Source organism: Agelaius tricolor, unplaced genomic scaffold (assembly GCF_023055355.1).
Source record: "Agelaius tricolor isolate 1412-34295 unplaced genomic scaffold, bAgeTri1.0.p SCAF_6, whole genome shotgun sequence".
In the NCBI taxonomy this organism is placed as follows: domain Eukaryota; kingdom Metazoa; phylum Chordata; class Aves; order Passeriformes; family Icteridae; genus Agelaius; species Agelaius tricolor.
In genome coordinates, this window is record NW_027269266.1 from 50275644 (window position 1) to 50291577 (window position 15934).

Genomic DNA, 15934 nt, shown 5'->3' on the forward strand with positions numbered 1-15934 from the left:
GCTAAGGGATTTTGGGGGGAAATGAGAAAGTGGCTAGGGGATCTGAGAGGGAAGGCTGCAGAAGCACAGCACAAATTCTATGCCTTTGTCACTCTTGAAAGGTTACTTAGAAAGAAAAGACAAAATACAATTTTTCTAAAGTTTAAAAAGTCTTAAAAATGGTTTTCCATTTATTTTATGATTGTGAAGTAACTTAGGCTGTTATAGTGTGAGTCCCCTCTGAAAGGCCATCAATCATAACAACTTGACTATATTACATCAAATTAGGAACTATAGGTCAAGGAGAAAGTTGTTAAAATCTTCATGGATTTAGGAAATAAACAGCTGTGTCTGCACTGGGACAAGTAATATTTACACCGACAGGTAAAATGTGCAGTTCAGGATGAAGTAGTTTTCAGAAGCTGTACACAGAACTAATTTTCCAATAAGTAGAGAAATATATCAAAGACTACAACTGCTGTTATATTCATCTCATATATCCATAAGATCTTGAGGCTCTTCATAACATAAGGTCACATTTGTCATTTTGGTTTCTGTAAGCAGAAGAAAAATTACTCAGGAATGGAAAACATGATCGTTTAGATTCCATAAAATCTGGGTTACTTATGTAGGGTGTCATCATAAAATTCCACATTAAGAAAGATAGTTATATATAGTCCTGGAGGGATAATTCTTATGGATTTTGTTTCTTCTCTGACTTGTGAAATTAATCAGAAAACCAAGTGGGATTTGAAAAGCACAAACTGATCTCTCTATTTCTTCCCAAACACCTTTTTACTTTATCCTACAAGACTTGATATTGATGGATTTGTGTGGGAAAAGGAAGGAAACTGATAAAAAAATCTGCAGTTCTCCTGCCTCTACTTTAATGTGTAAGAGAAGAACTGGTCAGTCATTTCTCAGACTCTAGCTATAATCCCCTCAGCCAGTTTTGTTTGTTTTGAAGCACGTAGAGAATTTGCCATCTTAAAGTAGCATAGCAAACCAGAATTTTGAGAAGGAGATACTTTGAGGGACAGTAGTCATATTCTGAAATTAGGTGAGGTCTTCTAATTTCTCATTCTTATCAAGAGCAGCTGCACATGTTGTGTTGCATTAGAAATTAATGTTCAGGAGGTAGACCATGACTGGATGAGGTCTGGAGTCCTAGATCAGTTTTCCATTGAGCACCTGAAGAGAGAAGCCCAAGGCAAGATCTGCCCCCTGTGACGATAAGCAAGCTGGTGGCCCTGCTCTGCACGTGCAGCCTCTCTGTGCTTCGTTACACAACTGAGCAAACAAAGCAAGCTGTATGCTGGGAGGAAAGCTAACAAGGCTGAGGACCCAGAATCCGGGAATTGGTATGCACAGCACTTCCAGCATGTCCAGGACACCAGGATGCACATTCTTGCATGGGAGCCCAGTGAACTTACGAGACCTTCCAGATGCTGGGTCTTGGAGCACTGTGTTGGCCCAGAAACAAGACAAATACACAAGGGAAGATCCGAGTAATGAAAACAAACAAACAAACAAACTAAAACCCAATAAAATGAGTAGTTGCTTCACCTCTTCCTTCCCCAGACCTAGTCCAAGTTACAAGACAAGATCTACAACTCTACCTGGCATTCTGAGATTTTTTTGGTTTCTCCTGTCAGTGAGAAGGATTCCATTCCAGTTTTCCTGGCATGGGCTCACTTCTTACCCCCTATTTGACCTCCTCTGGAATTGTTTTGGGATGATCCACTTTCTTTAAGTCAGCACAGGGAGCGGATACCACAAACTGGACTTTAGTCCTTTTCTGTGCTCTGTTTTCTAGAGGTGATGTCAGCCTCTCAGTAATGCTCTCCTTCCTCAGCAGACACCACAAAGACCACAATTCCCATGAAGAACATACATCTTATAGCCCAGCAGCACTTGGGGAATGCACTGTGCCTCTCACACTCATTAGACCATCAAGTGAACGTAGTCACTGTTTTCATCTGTGGGGCTTTTTTGCACTGCACTGCCAAAAATTTGAGCATTTTAAACTCAAATGGAGGGTGAATGACTTGCTAGTAGAGTTCCTGGCTCCCTGGGTGATGATTGTACCTGTTTATATTACCAGTAACATAAGACTTATTCTAAAGGAAAAATACCATGGACACATGCCAACAAACTGTAGTCTGAGAGAGTGCTGTCAAATCTCATTTTTTGGTGAAAGTCCATGTATCTGCTACCCCAGTTTTCCATTGAAACAGCAAGTCTGGAAATTGAGTTCTTTACCTTATCAGGAAGCAAGGATTATGCAGGAGGGTCTGCAATGACATGTTTCCACATGTATTTCTGTCCATGTAGGAGGAGGAGGCTACTTCTGCCCTCCTCCACAGTCAGCCCTGGGCTCTGCACAGAGATAGGGAATCCATGAATTTTGTGTATCTATGTCCTCCCCCACTTCTACCACATGGTAAAAAATTGTTTTAAAACATTCTTTAAACTAAGTATGCAGCATAGCTATTTCTCTAGATAAAAGATTTTGGAGCAAGGTTGTTGACTGATATTTAATGGAGTGTATGACTATTATAAATTCCTATGTTAACACTTGGACTGCTCTGAAACACAAACTTTCAAATCAGTAGCACTCTTCTTAGTTGGAATTACAGAAGTATGTAGGCCAGAGCTACATACAATGTTTGTAACGTTCATTTGTTTTTACAGGTGCAAAGGGCCAGGTCTTGAAGGCTGTCCAAATGGGTGAGTATTTCATCTGCTACAATTAATGGCAGAGCTGGAAGGAATGTGTGCGTGTGTTTACATTTCCACAGTGGACACTGCAAGGCTGGGACTAAAGTCTTCAGCTGTTTACAGGGAAGTGACAGACTAAAGCAGGCTCAGAGCTATAAAAATGGTTTAAAGAACTGAGAAACACTGCTACTGGCACAAGACTTCAAAATCTTGTTCTGCCTACAATTTTTGTCAAGGTGAGACCAGGGATCTGAAGAATAAAAGGAGGGGATGGAAAAAGGAAGGATTAAGGGCAGAGAGAGCTATGTTTAGGACTGATATAGTTACCTGTGTTGCAGAAGACTCAGAGATGCAGAGGGTCTTTTCCAGCCCTGTGATCTAAACATCTCCAAATATTTTGTGCCCAGTTGGATTCTTATTCATCACACTCAAACTAGATCTTATATCACACTGCTTGGCTTCATGATGTGCTCGAGGTCATGCAACAAGCAAACAGTCTGACTGAGAGAGAGAGGGATTTAGTTTCTGGCCACAAAGTCATGCTATGGCAAGATAAATTCAGCCCAGTAGTACTGTTAAAAAGTGGCTGTATTTAATAGTAATCCCTGGGGCAACTTAGAAAAATGCTGGGAAGAATCTCTAAGTACAGACCAAAAAACAACCTTGGAAAACGGGTTTTTCTTTTCAACTTCAATTTGCAATTACCCAAGCTTTAATAAAGAGGCAGCAATCTGTCTGTACAGTGGGAATGGTACACAACACCTGGCTTCAGACATTTGTACTTTTAAGGAAGATTGATGATCTGACCTTCACTGTGACCCTTACAGCATGCCTCCTTCCCCCCCAATAATGGAGGGATATCAGCTGCACTGCTGGTATCAGACCTGTGGATGCCTTTCTGAGAGGCCTTCTCTCCACATGCTTCATGTCTCTGATCACACATGGGCTGCCCACAGCTGGCACACATAGGCATCACAGATCTGATGCTCATGTGCTTGGTGGGTTCATTGGAGGGAGGAGAAATCCCCTCACTTAAGCTATGAGGATCAGTTCCAATTGTGAGTTTGAGGGAAGAGTGAAGACTTGTAGTTTTAAGCCCAGATGGAAATTAAGCACCACTTTGGACAGATTACAGGATGAGGAACTTCAAAATACAGGTGCGCAAGACATCTGAAATGTCAAATAGGCTTATGTGGGCATCCAGAGTCTGATCAAAACATAAGGCTTCCTGCAACTTCTCTAGGCCTTCTTTAAAGTCTTAACACCTAAGAATCTTTTTCTCTTTCTGTGTGCCCTGCTGTGTTGCAGCTCCAAGATCCCGTCTATCGCAGCGGGTGTTGTGGGAGGGCTCCTGTGCCTGGTGGTGGTGGGCCTGGGCATTGGCCTCTACCTGCGCAGACGCCACATCGTCCGGAAGCGCACCCTGCGCCGCCTGCTGCAGGAGAGGGAGGTGAGCACTGCCAGCACCCCTGCTCCACCTGGCCCACCTCCTGCAGGACCCCACAAGGGGTCCTGCTCCTTGTGCCAGAGGATTAAAGCACCCTGCATCTGTGTCCTGCATCCTTGTAGCTCAGCAATCCCTTGGGATGGGGAACGAGGCAGTTGCCATGCCACTCAGGAAAGGAGCGGCATGCACCTAACACCTTCTCAATCTCAAATCTGGTCCCTCTGTGTATAATTTGCAAAATACTTAAGGGATTTGGATGTCTCAATCCCAAGGATAGTCATTGAGATCGTCTACCCAGAAAAAACTACACCTTCAGGTTGAGGTGCAATGTGTTTGCTGATCCGTACTACCTTCCTTTGTAGACTTTCAGCCTCAAATCCTGTGTCCCTCCAGACAAGCCTTGGGGCTCCTCTGGCAGCTTGGGATGCTCTTGAAAGTATTTCCCCTTTGATCCTGTGGAAAAAAAGGAGAGGAGGGAAAGGAATTGAGGAAGTGTTTGTGTCTTGTCTTTGGTTTGTTTTTAGCACAAAAAGCCCACAAAGCCATCAAAGTGAATGGTTCACCCTGTTGGGCATGAACAAGGTTTCTGCACTGCTCTTTGTTTTTGTGTGCATTACAGCATCACCCTCTGGATACCTCATATACAGCAAAATTCCTAATCCTGGGTGGAAGCTGCTCTTTTGTGGTTAGCCCCCTTCTCTTTCTAGTCTGGTTCTAGTAAATTAGCCAATTGCCTTTAACATTCTGCTAAAATCCCAATTGCAGCTTCATTCTGTACTTGCCAGCTTTGCAGAGTCAGCTGCTAATATCCTTAAAAAAAAAGAAGAAAAAGATAAGCTGGCTTGTTTTTCATTGCACTATAAAACTATATTTTACATACTGCTGTATTCTGCAGTTGTGGTAGTAGAGTTCAATTTCTGCTCAGCTCATATTGTACCCTCTGGACTCCTCAAAATGAGGATATTTCATCACAACTGAGAGGGTGCTGGTCCTCTAAAATCAGATTGAATCTAGCTAAATATGGTTTCATTTGAAGAAAAAGCAAAAGGAAAAACACTGAGGAAAAAGCTGACTTATGCATCATAAAAGCATTAAATATCTTTGGAGGGGCATTGCCACTGTTGCAATTAGGCTAAGATAAAATTTTGAAAAAAACAATAGGCAATTCAACATCCCTTTTTTGGAGGGAAGAACCACTGTCAGAGTTTCAATTGCTGCTTGTACACTGCGTGATCCACTGGTACCCTGGGAATTTTATCCAGTTAAACAAGAGCAGACATGAAAGGTTGCAGGTGATTCTTGCCCATTATTTTAAACATTTTAATAATTTATTCACTAGTTCAAAACAAAAATAATCTCCTTTAGCATCTGTGGTAATTACATGATTTTTCATGCCATATGTTTCAAGGCTTTGAAGTCATAGCCTCCATTTGAGAAGAGGTATTCCTTCACTTTCCTTCAAAATGGCAGCTGCCACTCCATGCTTGATTTTTGGAGTGGGTATTTATTCCTGCAAATCAGAGCAGACCTCTCCTCCCAAAAACTTCACATGGAATCATATGTTCATTATTTTAAAGGAAGGATTTATTTACTTCCCCAAAGTGTTCAATCTTCCAGACTGTGTAACCTTCTAACATCATCTTCTCTCTGCACCAGCTTGTTGAACCACTGACACCCAGTGGAGAGGCACCAAACCAGGCTCATCTGAGAATTCTAAAGGAAACAGAATTTAAAAAGGTCAAAGTTTTAGGCTCTGGAGCTTTTGGCACTGTTTATAAGGTAAGATCATTGTTTTTCTATTCCCCTTTTCATCCTGCTCCTTCCTGCAGAAGCTGCCCAAACAAAGCAAGAACTGGGAGCTTCAATCATTGTGTAGATATTTTTTTTAACCAGATTTCATAGCATGTATCTATCTATTGAAGCGTAGAGAGATTACTCAATCATCATTAGTTTTGTTAGAAATTGGCTAACTGGAGCAGGTTTACATAAAAGGTTGCCAAAGTCATACTGCTGAACCTGGAGAACAAAGATCATGACTTAAAACCTACCACAGTCAGATACACCCACTATAAATATTAAGAAGAAAAATAAATGCATTGTGGTTAGCTCAGTGCAAAACCATTTTTCTGTGTCATCTGGGATCTTCTTTTTATAATGTTCAATCATTCTTTCATTAGAACTGATTCCGATGTGTGAAAGTGTCTGCACACCTTCAGTTGTGTAGGTTCACAAGTTATTTTTTCTCGTGATGTTTGTTTGTCCTCTGTGCTTCTTCATTAAGTTCCTCCTTTTATTCAGGACATGTGTTTCAGGCTTTTCCATTAACTGTAGATTCCTATATCTCTTTATAAAGCTCTATATTCCGAATCAGGCTTCCAGCTATGATTAGGAACTTCAGGGGCACAAAAAGATGTGCACTTGCACTGCTGGGGGTTTCAGGAGCATGTCCTCCCACGTGCCACAGTGTGCCACACTGCCACAGCAGCGCCACACTGCTGACCTGTCACCTAAATGGCTCCTACTTTAGATGTAGATCACTGCACCAGTGGGACATAGACTCCCCTACCACTGCATGTGTATGGCTGGATTATTTGTACAGCACAGGTGCCATCTGGTTTTAATGAGAAAATGCTAATTATTTTCATCCCATGATTTATAAATTGGAAGTGGCAAGGTTTTGCACATGCAGTTGCTGTGAAGCTCTAATTAGTTAGATTTCCATCCACAAATGTTGCTCTTTATGCATCTCTTGGGCTACTTACAGAGGCATAGTAATGAACATGTTTTTTCAAGAAAGTATGGTAGAGGTGACTGAAAAAGAAGTAACACCCCATTAACAGGAATTTGGTAATACCCACAAGACACATTTTTTTGCATACTTTTGTTGTCTGCCATGTCTTTCCATTGCTCAGAATATTTAAGTCTACTCAGAAGATGTAAAATATATATGTAACTGTGAGAATTAACCTGTTAGATATGACACTGAATAACTCTCTGTGTTTCTTTTAGGGACTTTGGATCCCAGAAGGAGAGAAGGTTAAAATTCCTGTTGCTATTAAAGAGTTGAGAGAGGCTACGTCACCAAAAGCCAACAAGGAAATACTTGATGTGAGTTTTCATGTTTGTTTTCTCAAGTTGCCAGTGGTCTGTGGATTTTCTTCTCTAACAGCTAGAGGGGTTTCAGGAATTTGTGTGGGAAGAAATATTTTGCATCCTAAACTCAATTGTCCATCTAGAAGTTCTGCACTTTGCAGCCCACTCTGTGAAGTGCTTTTGTGTCTCTCATGAATCCAATCCCAATACTTTTATACTTTTTTTTTTTATACTTGTGGGGTAGCACCTAAGGAGTAGTTAGGACCATACATTTACAACTACTTCTCTTTTTTTTATTCTGATATTTTAGGCCTTAAGCTGTAGCCTTTATTGTCATTATGGTGGTACAACTAAGCCAAATAATAACAGACCTAGTGATTTATGAATCCTGCAGGTTGCCATAAAGTACTTGCTTGATTAAATAGAATTAAATTAACTATAAATCCAAAATAAAATTTAAAAATGCCAGCTGTCTGATTTATCTGCCATAGAATGCAAGAAATTATCTCACCTTCTGACAGAAGCTTGGGATTTTTATTTTATTGTTTGGATAGAGCTCATAGCTTCAGAAAACAGGAGAAAATGCTATGGGACACTGATTTAGGAGTTCATAAATGTTTGAGTTTACAATGAGTGAGCCAGAGACCTAAATACAAAGTTTCCTGAACCTGGAGTTTATGAAAATCTTAACTAGAACCAAAGCCATGGAACATGCAGCACCCAGGATATATAAATTTGTGTACAAGGAGACTGCTAAGTGAGGAGAGGAGCACTCAGAAGTTCAGTGTAACTTCAGATTTCCCATGCTGTGGTTCAGTCTTAAGCAACATGAAGAGTATGTCTGTTTGTTTCTGTCCTGTCCCTGGTATGTCCCAAATGGACCTGTTTGTCTGGAATTGATGGTGTTGTTAATCAAGCACACAAGTCCTTCAGCCATGGGGAAAATTGTGGTATTTTTTTTTTATTTTGGTAGGGACTGAATTTAGAAGATATTTTTTCTTAAATCCAGTTTTGGCCAGCAAATGACACCTCAGGTAGGAAGGTTCATCTCAGATGGCTGAGGCTGGTAAAGATCTTAACAAAAAGCCCATCCTTGTAGTGAGAAGTCTCAGGATAAATATCTGTGAACAAACCACCACTTGTGCTACTGACAATAATAAAGCTCACTGGATTTTTCAAGTCATCCTGAATAAACAGCGTTATTCCAATACATTACTGATCAACAGATTGTGTGTTATGCACCATATGATTTGATAGGCATATTGCAGCAGTGCAGAAGAACTGGTGGTCCATCTGCAAATCCATACAGGAAGCAATATCCATTTTGGTTTTAGTTTAGTTAGACTCCGAACAAGTCTCAGCCCTTCCCCAGGTCTTACCTACGTGGCACTCATTCCTGCCCCTCCCTCCCTTCACTGACATTCCCTCCATTGAGGAGCTGGCAGAGATGCTGCTCAGCTGCCTGCCCAGAGCTCTGCCCCACCATTTGCTCTTCACAGTGATGAGGAGCATAACACAGTGTTCACAAAGGATGTTTTGGACTTAAATGCATTAAATTCCTGAAGGCATGTATCCTGGAAAAAGGGTTAGTCAACAAGCCTACAGTACTTCATCCTTCCTTCAGCAGATCAAGATCACTGGACTGGGCAGTAGATGCAGGGACTGTGTGCTCTTGAGTGATATCAAAGTGCATTCTCTTCTAAAAGAAATTTCTGTAGCAAATCTCCACATTTTCTTTTCCTTTGAATTAGGATGTTTATCAAAAAGCTCTTGCTTTTCCAATCCTGTTAATTTTTAGATGATTTGGTCAGTGGAACTCTGTATTTCAGAGCTAAGTTTTTGAAAAAAATACAGAACTAGTGAAAGAAGCCAGAGGGATAACTCCAAAAGCACTTCTCAAAACAGATTTTTGCTACACAACCAATTTTCCAAGGTCACTGGAACCTCAAAGATAATAATGTCTAATTAAAGATGATTTGTCTTACAGAATCACACTAGGTATAGAACTAGCACAGCAGCTTTAGCTCTTACAATCCAGGCAAGCTCTGGCTGACTTTATTAGGGTAAGGTTAATTGAGAAGGTTGTTGTTAAATACCAAGCATACTTGGAGCAGGTCAGATTGAACCCAAAGAGATTTCCAAGATAAACAGTTGAAACAAAGACCCACTTTAATGTCTTGGGCTACTCAGAGGGACCCACAGCCACACAATAGCTCTGTTCTGCTTTCTAAAAGGAGGAGGCAGTGGCCTGTTTTCCTCTGCAGTATCAAATGCAAGAGGCAATCAACACTTGGATGCTCTCCGAAGGCTGTGGCCCAAACGCCCACCACGCTCCTGCAGCATCCCAGTGCTCAGCCCCCGGGTCAGCCCCACGGGGGCTGTGCAGCAGATGGGCAGTGAGAACAGCTCCTGCTCTGCAGTCTTCCCCCCACCCTGCCCTGCCAAAATGAATACAATATGGATATGAATCCCAGCAGGAAGCAAGGCATCCTTCATCATTACAATGGCTCAGTTTGGAAGCATAGGGAAATGAAGTTGTTTTGGTCTCTGCTTATGTCTGAGTATTGGATAACAAATTTGGAAGAATCAAATGATGCCACAAACATATACAAACTGAATAACAGATTGTGTTCCTGCTTTATCTTTCCCTGAGCTAGCCCACATAATCAGTGGGCTGTTTGTCAATTGTGTGCCCACACCATGCAGTAGGCTGATGAGCTCTTACTAAATCTGGCACAGATCCTATTTAACCTGTCTGCCTGGAGGCCATTTTCATTCTGAGGGCTCCAAAACAAGGATACCAAATGCAGAACTAGTGCCTCAAAAGAGGCTGCATTACATCATGTTTTGCTTAGACTGGCCCATTAAGCAACAACACAGAGGCCAGAAAGTATTGCTTAAGAATTGGGGTTGCTTATTTCTTGAACGTCATTGCCTTAATAACTTTGTTTAATAATAGTTCTCACCAGCTATGGAGCTATGTGACATCTGTTTGCTAGATGATGAGTAAAGTGCCATGGCATTTATTTTCTTAAGCTCTTAGAAAGAGCAGATTTGCTCTTTCCCTTGTACTATTCATGTCTTGACTATGATTTTAGGCTTTGGGGGATTGCTAGCCTGAATTGCCAAGGGGTGATAAGGTGTTATTCCAGATGCTGAATCAAGATGCTGATCTGCTCACTGAATAGAAAAATTCCCATTCATTTCCCCTTGCATTACTTTTCAATCAAATCACTTTTAAAATATCTAAAAGTGACATACTGTAAATCAGACACAAAGTTAGTTAAAGAAACCAAACAACTGCAGCTCTAATTTTTCCCCCTTGGAATCCCTTCTTTGAGCTGCCACTTGACCATGGATTTGAGTATAAATACAGATCTCAAATTTCAATCTATAAGTAGTTTTTGCATACAAAAACCATGAAATCAGGATTTTTTTACCCCATGGCCATGTTAAATAATGTATTTGAACCAGCCTCTGAAGGGGTCTTTCCCTTCCCACAGAAGAACAAAAGAGGAGGTATCTTTGGTGTTGTAGATAGGTACCTAAAGCTACACAGTGTGTACCCATATTTGAAAAAAGAGTTTTTCACATATTTATGAAATTAAACCCCAAAATTCCAATTGACCAAAGGGTCTGTAATGCTTGGGCTCCCACATTCCAAGTACCTTTCTAGTACAATTTACCTTTCTATATGAGTCTAAACAAGCTTTTCCAATTGAGGGCAATATTTTCACCATTGTTACTTAAAGAAAAGCTTTCAAGCTTCTAAAGCGGCCAATTGATTATTAATCTATTTGGTTTGACATGGAATGAAGAACAACATGGTCAAAAAGAACACGGTCTCTTAAAGAATGAGACTGTCAGTCGTGTTCTAGATGACAACTTTGACTTTCTGGGTTAGTACCAACAGGGGAGCAGAATTCTCAAAAATACTGATTTCCAGTCAGTTTCATTAAAAGGTCTGTGGAGAAAAAAGCCATGTTCATAAAATGTGTTGCCCTTCCAATTAGGTGCTCAAAATTATGAAATCCCATCAGCTTCCAGTTGATGTTCAATTTGTTAATTCCTCCTTGGTCTGTAAGTTTTAATCTCCAGGATTTTTTGTCCAATGTTTGCTTGACGTACAGTAGTGAGAGACTGGCTCTTCTGTAGCATTTCAGTGATGATTTGGTGTTGAAAATATGGAAATTCCACTGAATGGAAAATAATCAGTCCACAGAGTGGGAAATATGTGTATTTTGTATGTGATATGAGACAGAAAGTTTGCATATAGTATTTTAGCAACTTCTTGGATGACCAAGTTATTTTAAACCGCCTCTAAATATTCATGTCATGCCAAAGGGAGAGTTACAGGTTTCTTTTTTTGCCTTTCTTCTCAGGAAGCTTACGTGATGGCTAGTGTTGACAATCCTCATGTGTGTCGCTTGCTGGGAATCTGCCTCACCTCAACCGTCCAGCTCATCACCCAGCTGATGCCCTACGGCTGCCTCCTGGATTACATCCGGGAGCACAAGGACAACATCGGCTCTCAGTACCTCCTCAACTGGTGTGTGCAGATTGCAAAGGTAAGCAGAGCTCCAGATCAGCTAAAACTCAGAGGTCTGACAGCATGTAATTACCCGTCTCTGCAAACCTTTCTGTTTCACCACCTGGATCATAGGTATCTTATACATGGCAGTAAGCAGTTACTTTTTCTCGAACAATTTACTATTTTCATGCTGATGAGCAAACATTAACTATTCTTCAAAATGCTTCTAGACACCTTAATATTATCACCTAGACATTTATGTCCAAACCAAGCACCCAGTATTGAAAGGATAATGGAATGCAAATGTGATGCAGCACAGGCAGCAGGGAAGGCAATAGAAGAATTTGTTAATTTCCATAGAAAAATGCTGCTTCCATCAGTGGATTTCTTCAGGCTGTGTCACAGGACAGTGATGTTGAATACCCCTTCTTGTGTATTCAACTTGGAGAGTTTCATGCTGAAATCTCTGAGGCCACGGATCAAAACTGCTGACTACTGAATCCCATCTCCGTCCTTGCTCAGTTGGGCTTTCAACAAAAGGCATTCAGGCAACCCAGAGCTGCCTCTGGGTTTCATTCATAGATGCTGAGCTGGGATCTGCAATGGCCATAAAAGTCTTATTATCACACCTGGTACTGTTTGCCAAAGAGCAGCAGAGGAGCTGCAGTACAGCATCTAGCCCAATATGCTGTGTTTGGATGGTGGTTAGCTGTTTGCAAACATAGAAAATCAATGCAAAATCAGCAAAAAAATAACTGCAATTTGTTGGAGATTCATCATATGAGATGGCAGTGTCCACACAGCATGGTTGCTTTAATGCTACTTATTTCAGGAATGCTGGTCTGCAGGAAAACCACACACTTAAAAACTTATCTGTCCCTTGAGGCCTTGTGTACATGCCAGGCTTGCCCAGCTGTGGTTTGCTTTCAGGAAATATGCTGAGGACCTCAGAAATGTATCCACCAAATGTCTATAGAGCACATTTTTCATCTCAGTGTACGTTTTTTACATTTTGCTCCACAACAAGTGAAATCTAATTTATGTGTCCACCTGGGATGTGAGTTGCTTTTTTTTGTGACTTTTTGTGACTCTTTTGCTTTCTTGTTTAAAATCAATTACTGCTCTGTCCTGGTTTCAGTCTCTTTGGAGGGTGAACTGGAGGCTATATTTCCCTCCTCCTCCTTCTTCTCCTTGTTAATTTTTAAGGTGGGAAAATGTATCCCCAGATGGGTTCTTGGGGCATTGCTTGCCTGAGAGGTTGCCATTCACAATTGTTCGCTTTCGTTTGATTTATTCATGGTGGTTCAACATTTGCCCATAGCAACTTCTACCCTCTCCAGTGATGCCTGACCTTCAACATAACTCCTTTGTGCTAGTCCACTGAAGTTCTTCTCAAAGCACTCATAAATATTATGTACAGTTTTTTCCCACCAATGTGTCGGGTGCTACTACTCTGATAAAGTTATGCCAGATTTTTGAACATTCTCTGACACTTTAAAAATTTTTTACTTATGAGTGGAAAAAAGAATTGAAACAAATACATGTCTGGTAACTAATCAGCAGGAGGCAAGTTCCCTGGGAAGCTTATTTTTGTTACTGTTTTCATAGCTTTGAAAAAAGTTTTCTTTGCATCTTTTACAAACATTATCTTTTCCTGAGGTATGGAGTCCTCTCTTCCAGGCAAGATGTTATGATAGCATAAACACTCCATGTGCAGAAACACTGTGAAGGAACTCTTTGAACACAATGGTCTAATGCTTAGTGATGAAAAATGGATTAAACTCCAAGCCTGCACACAATTAAAAATGTGCTGAACTTTCTAAGCCAGCAGTTCAACATTTTTGGTGTATGGTTATGCACGTGCAAGAGTATTCAGCGATCAGCACCCTAAACAGCTTAGTGTGACACTGATATTCTGCCTTTCAGCAGCTCTGAGTCTTATTAGCCTCTGCAGCAAGTCAATTTTAGCAGGGCATTTTTTGTCCTACTGGGGCTAGATTATGCAATTATTATTTTTTTTAAGATAGTCTGTTTTCTGTCAGCAGCTCAGAAGTTTTTGTTCCAAGAGCTCTGCTTGCTAAAGATCTATTTGTGTGATTCAGTGCACGCTCGTAGTGGCACTGTGCCAGTTTGTTTGGGTGGTTTGTTTTGGCAACATTAGCAGTGCATGGGTGAAGTTCTGCTGAGGGACTTGGAAGGAGGATTTGATGGTGGTCCAGCTTAGAAGTGGGCTTAGGAAGCGGGTGGAGGATGGAAGGCAATTATTCCCTCCAGTCCTTTTCCATCACATCAACACGATCATTTTGGTGCTAACTTTGTAGGTTAAAAGTAATTTTTTATCAATTCTCTTCATCAAAATACAAGTGCACAAGCTACCACCAGCAGAAATGCATGAACTGGGAATAATAGTGGATTTTGGAGAAGATATTGCAGGAAACATGCAAATCATGAACTTTTTGATTCCATATACCAAGAGACTGGTGTTGAGGGAAAGGGGAGTAACCTCTGTGGTCAGAAACACAGCTGTTAAATTTATGCTTTAGAAGTCAAACCAGCACAATTAGTTATATTCTTCCTTGAGAGGCAGTCATACCAAAAAAAGCACGTATGCTATGGCAAATCCAGCCTAATCATGGGAGGTAGTGAAACTGGAAGAACTTGCCTTTTTCAAAGGGGACTGGAAAATGGATGCAGCTCTGAGTTCAGACCTAGAATGAACTTTTTTTGTTTTCCCCCCATTTTTACCCTTGCAGTGGACTGCCTGATTGCTAGCAGGAAGAGGCAGAGTACGCTGCCTGTAATAAAACACAGTATGAGCATCTTTGAGTAATTGTCTAAATACTTTCTGTAGGGTTGGTGTGTGTATATAATGGCAGGGGATAGTTAAACTCTGTACTGTGCTCTCCTGAACTCATTGGGTTGGCACAAGTGCAGCCGAAAGAAGACTGTGTCCCTTTATTTCTAAGTTCCATCCTGATTTTGTATTTCTTGAACTAAGTTCCAAAGGAACCAGATCCCCTGCTACTATCTATTCTACCCACTACTGCATCTTTGTCCTTCATCACTCCGCCAGTGCCTGGACCCACAAGAAGGTTCCTGCAGGGTAATAGTAACAGTCAGTAATGTTACAAGAGTAACCCTCATCCTCACCCTGCAATAAACATCATGTAAATGGAGAGTGCAGGTGGGATAACTCACCACGTGTTTATGGTGATGTCTGTGGTTACCACAGAGCAGCTGAGGTTTGGTGACTTGATTGTACCAGTGAGAGCTGACCAGCAGTGTGTTACATTGCAGGGCATGAACTATCTGGAGGAACGGCGCCTAGTGCACCGTGACCTTGCTGCCAGGAACGTCCTTGTCAAGACTCCTCAGCATGTGAAAATCACGGACTTCGGGCTGGCAAAGCTGCTCGGTGCAGACGAGAAGGAATATCATGCTGAGGGAGGCAAGGTAAAGCACGCTGCACAATGAACTACTGCTCATTTGCTGGTGTTTGTGCTTGCACACAAGCCTCAAACAAAGGGGGGGGAAAGAGAGTGTGTTTTTCAAAGCTCTCAGCTGCCATCCCAGCGTGCTGCCTTTGAAGCCTGTGGAAGTCCTCTGAAATCAGCCAAAGTAGCATCAGGCCAGTGGGAGTGCAGTGGGAGCAGAGGTAGCAGAGCAGCAAATGCTTTTGAAATTCCCACCCAGAATGTCTGGGAAAATTCATCAGTGTAGCCAACACCAATAAGACTGTGCAGTTTATAAAGAGAAAGGGAATGTTGTATATTTATAGCAGAAGAAAGACCTGTCAGACTTGGTTCAACATGCTTTTGTGTTGTACTGCGTGCTGATGGAGAGAATGTGTCCTGCTGAGAAATTAAAGAGAAGCTGCTTGCAAATATTGCAGAGGCCATAAATTGAAACCATATGAGTGTAGACCAGTCATGTAGCCTAAGACTGGATTTGTGTCCTGTTCTGATAGAAGGCTAAAAAGTAGTTATTTGACTGTTTAAAATACTGTAAAACTGTTTAGTAAGAGATATTTCTGATACACCTAGTATTCCACATGTTTCCAGGTTCTTAACAACATATGAAAATAATAAAGGGGAACTCAAAAGTTGTCTGTTCTACCGTTCAGCTGGTTCTGTTGGCTGTTTTTGTTTTTTTTTCCTTCTGCA

The 15934-nt window shown here is 41.3% G+C and overlaps 1 protein-coding gene across 2 annotated transcripts in view; it reads left to right on the forward strand.

Annotated features, from left to right (window-relative positions):
* EGFR (epidermal growth factor receptor) overlaps positions 1–15934 on the forward strand; it is a 157719-nt gene that overhangs the window by 128368 nt on the left and 13417 nt on the right. For both annotated transcript variants that reach the window (XM_071429765.1, XM_071429766.1), the window contains exons 16-21: positions 2674–2709; positions 4009–4150; positions 5804–5926; positions 7157–7255; positions 11623–11808; positions 15069–15224. In XM_071429765.1, the coding sequence (XP_071285866.1) occupies positions 2674–2709; positions 4009–4150; positions 5804–5926; positions 7157–7255; positions 11623–11808; positions 15069–15224 (742 nt within the window). The remainder of the gene's footprint in view (positions 1–2673; positions 2710–4008; positions 4151–5803; positions 5927–7156; positions 7256–11622; positions 11809–15068; positions 15225–15934) is intronic.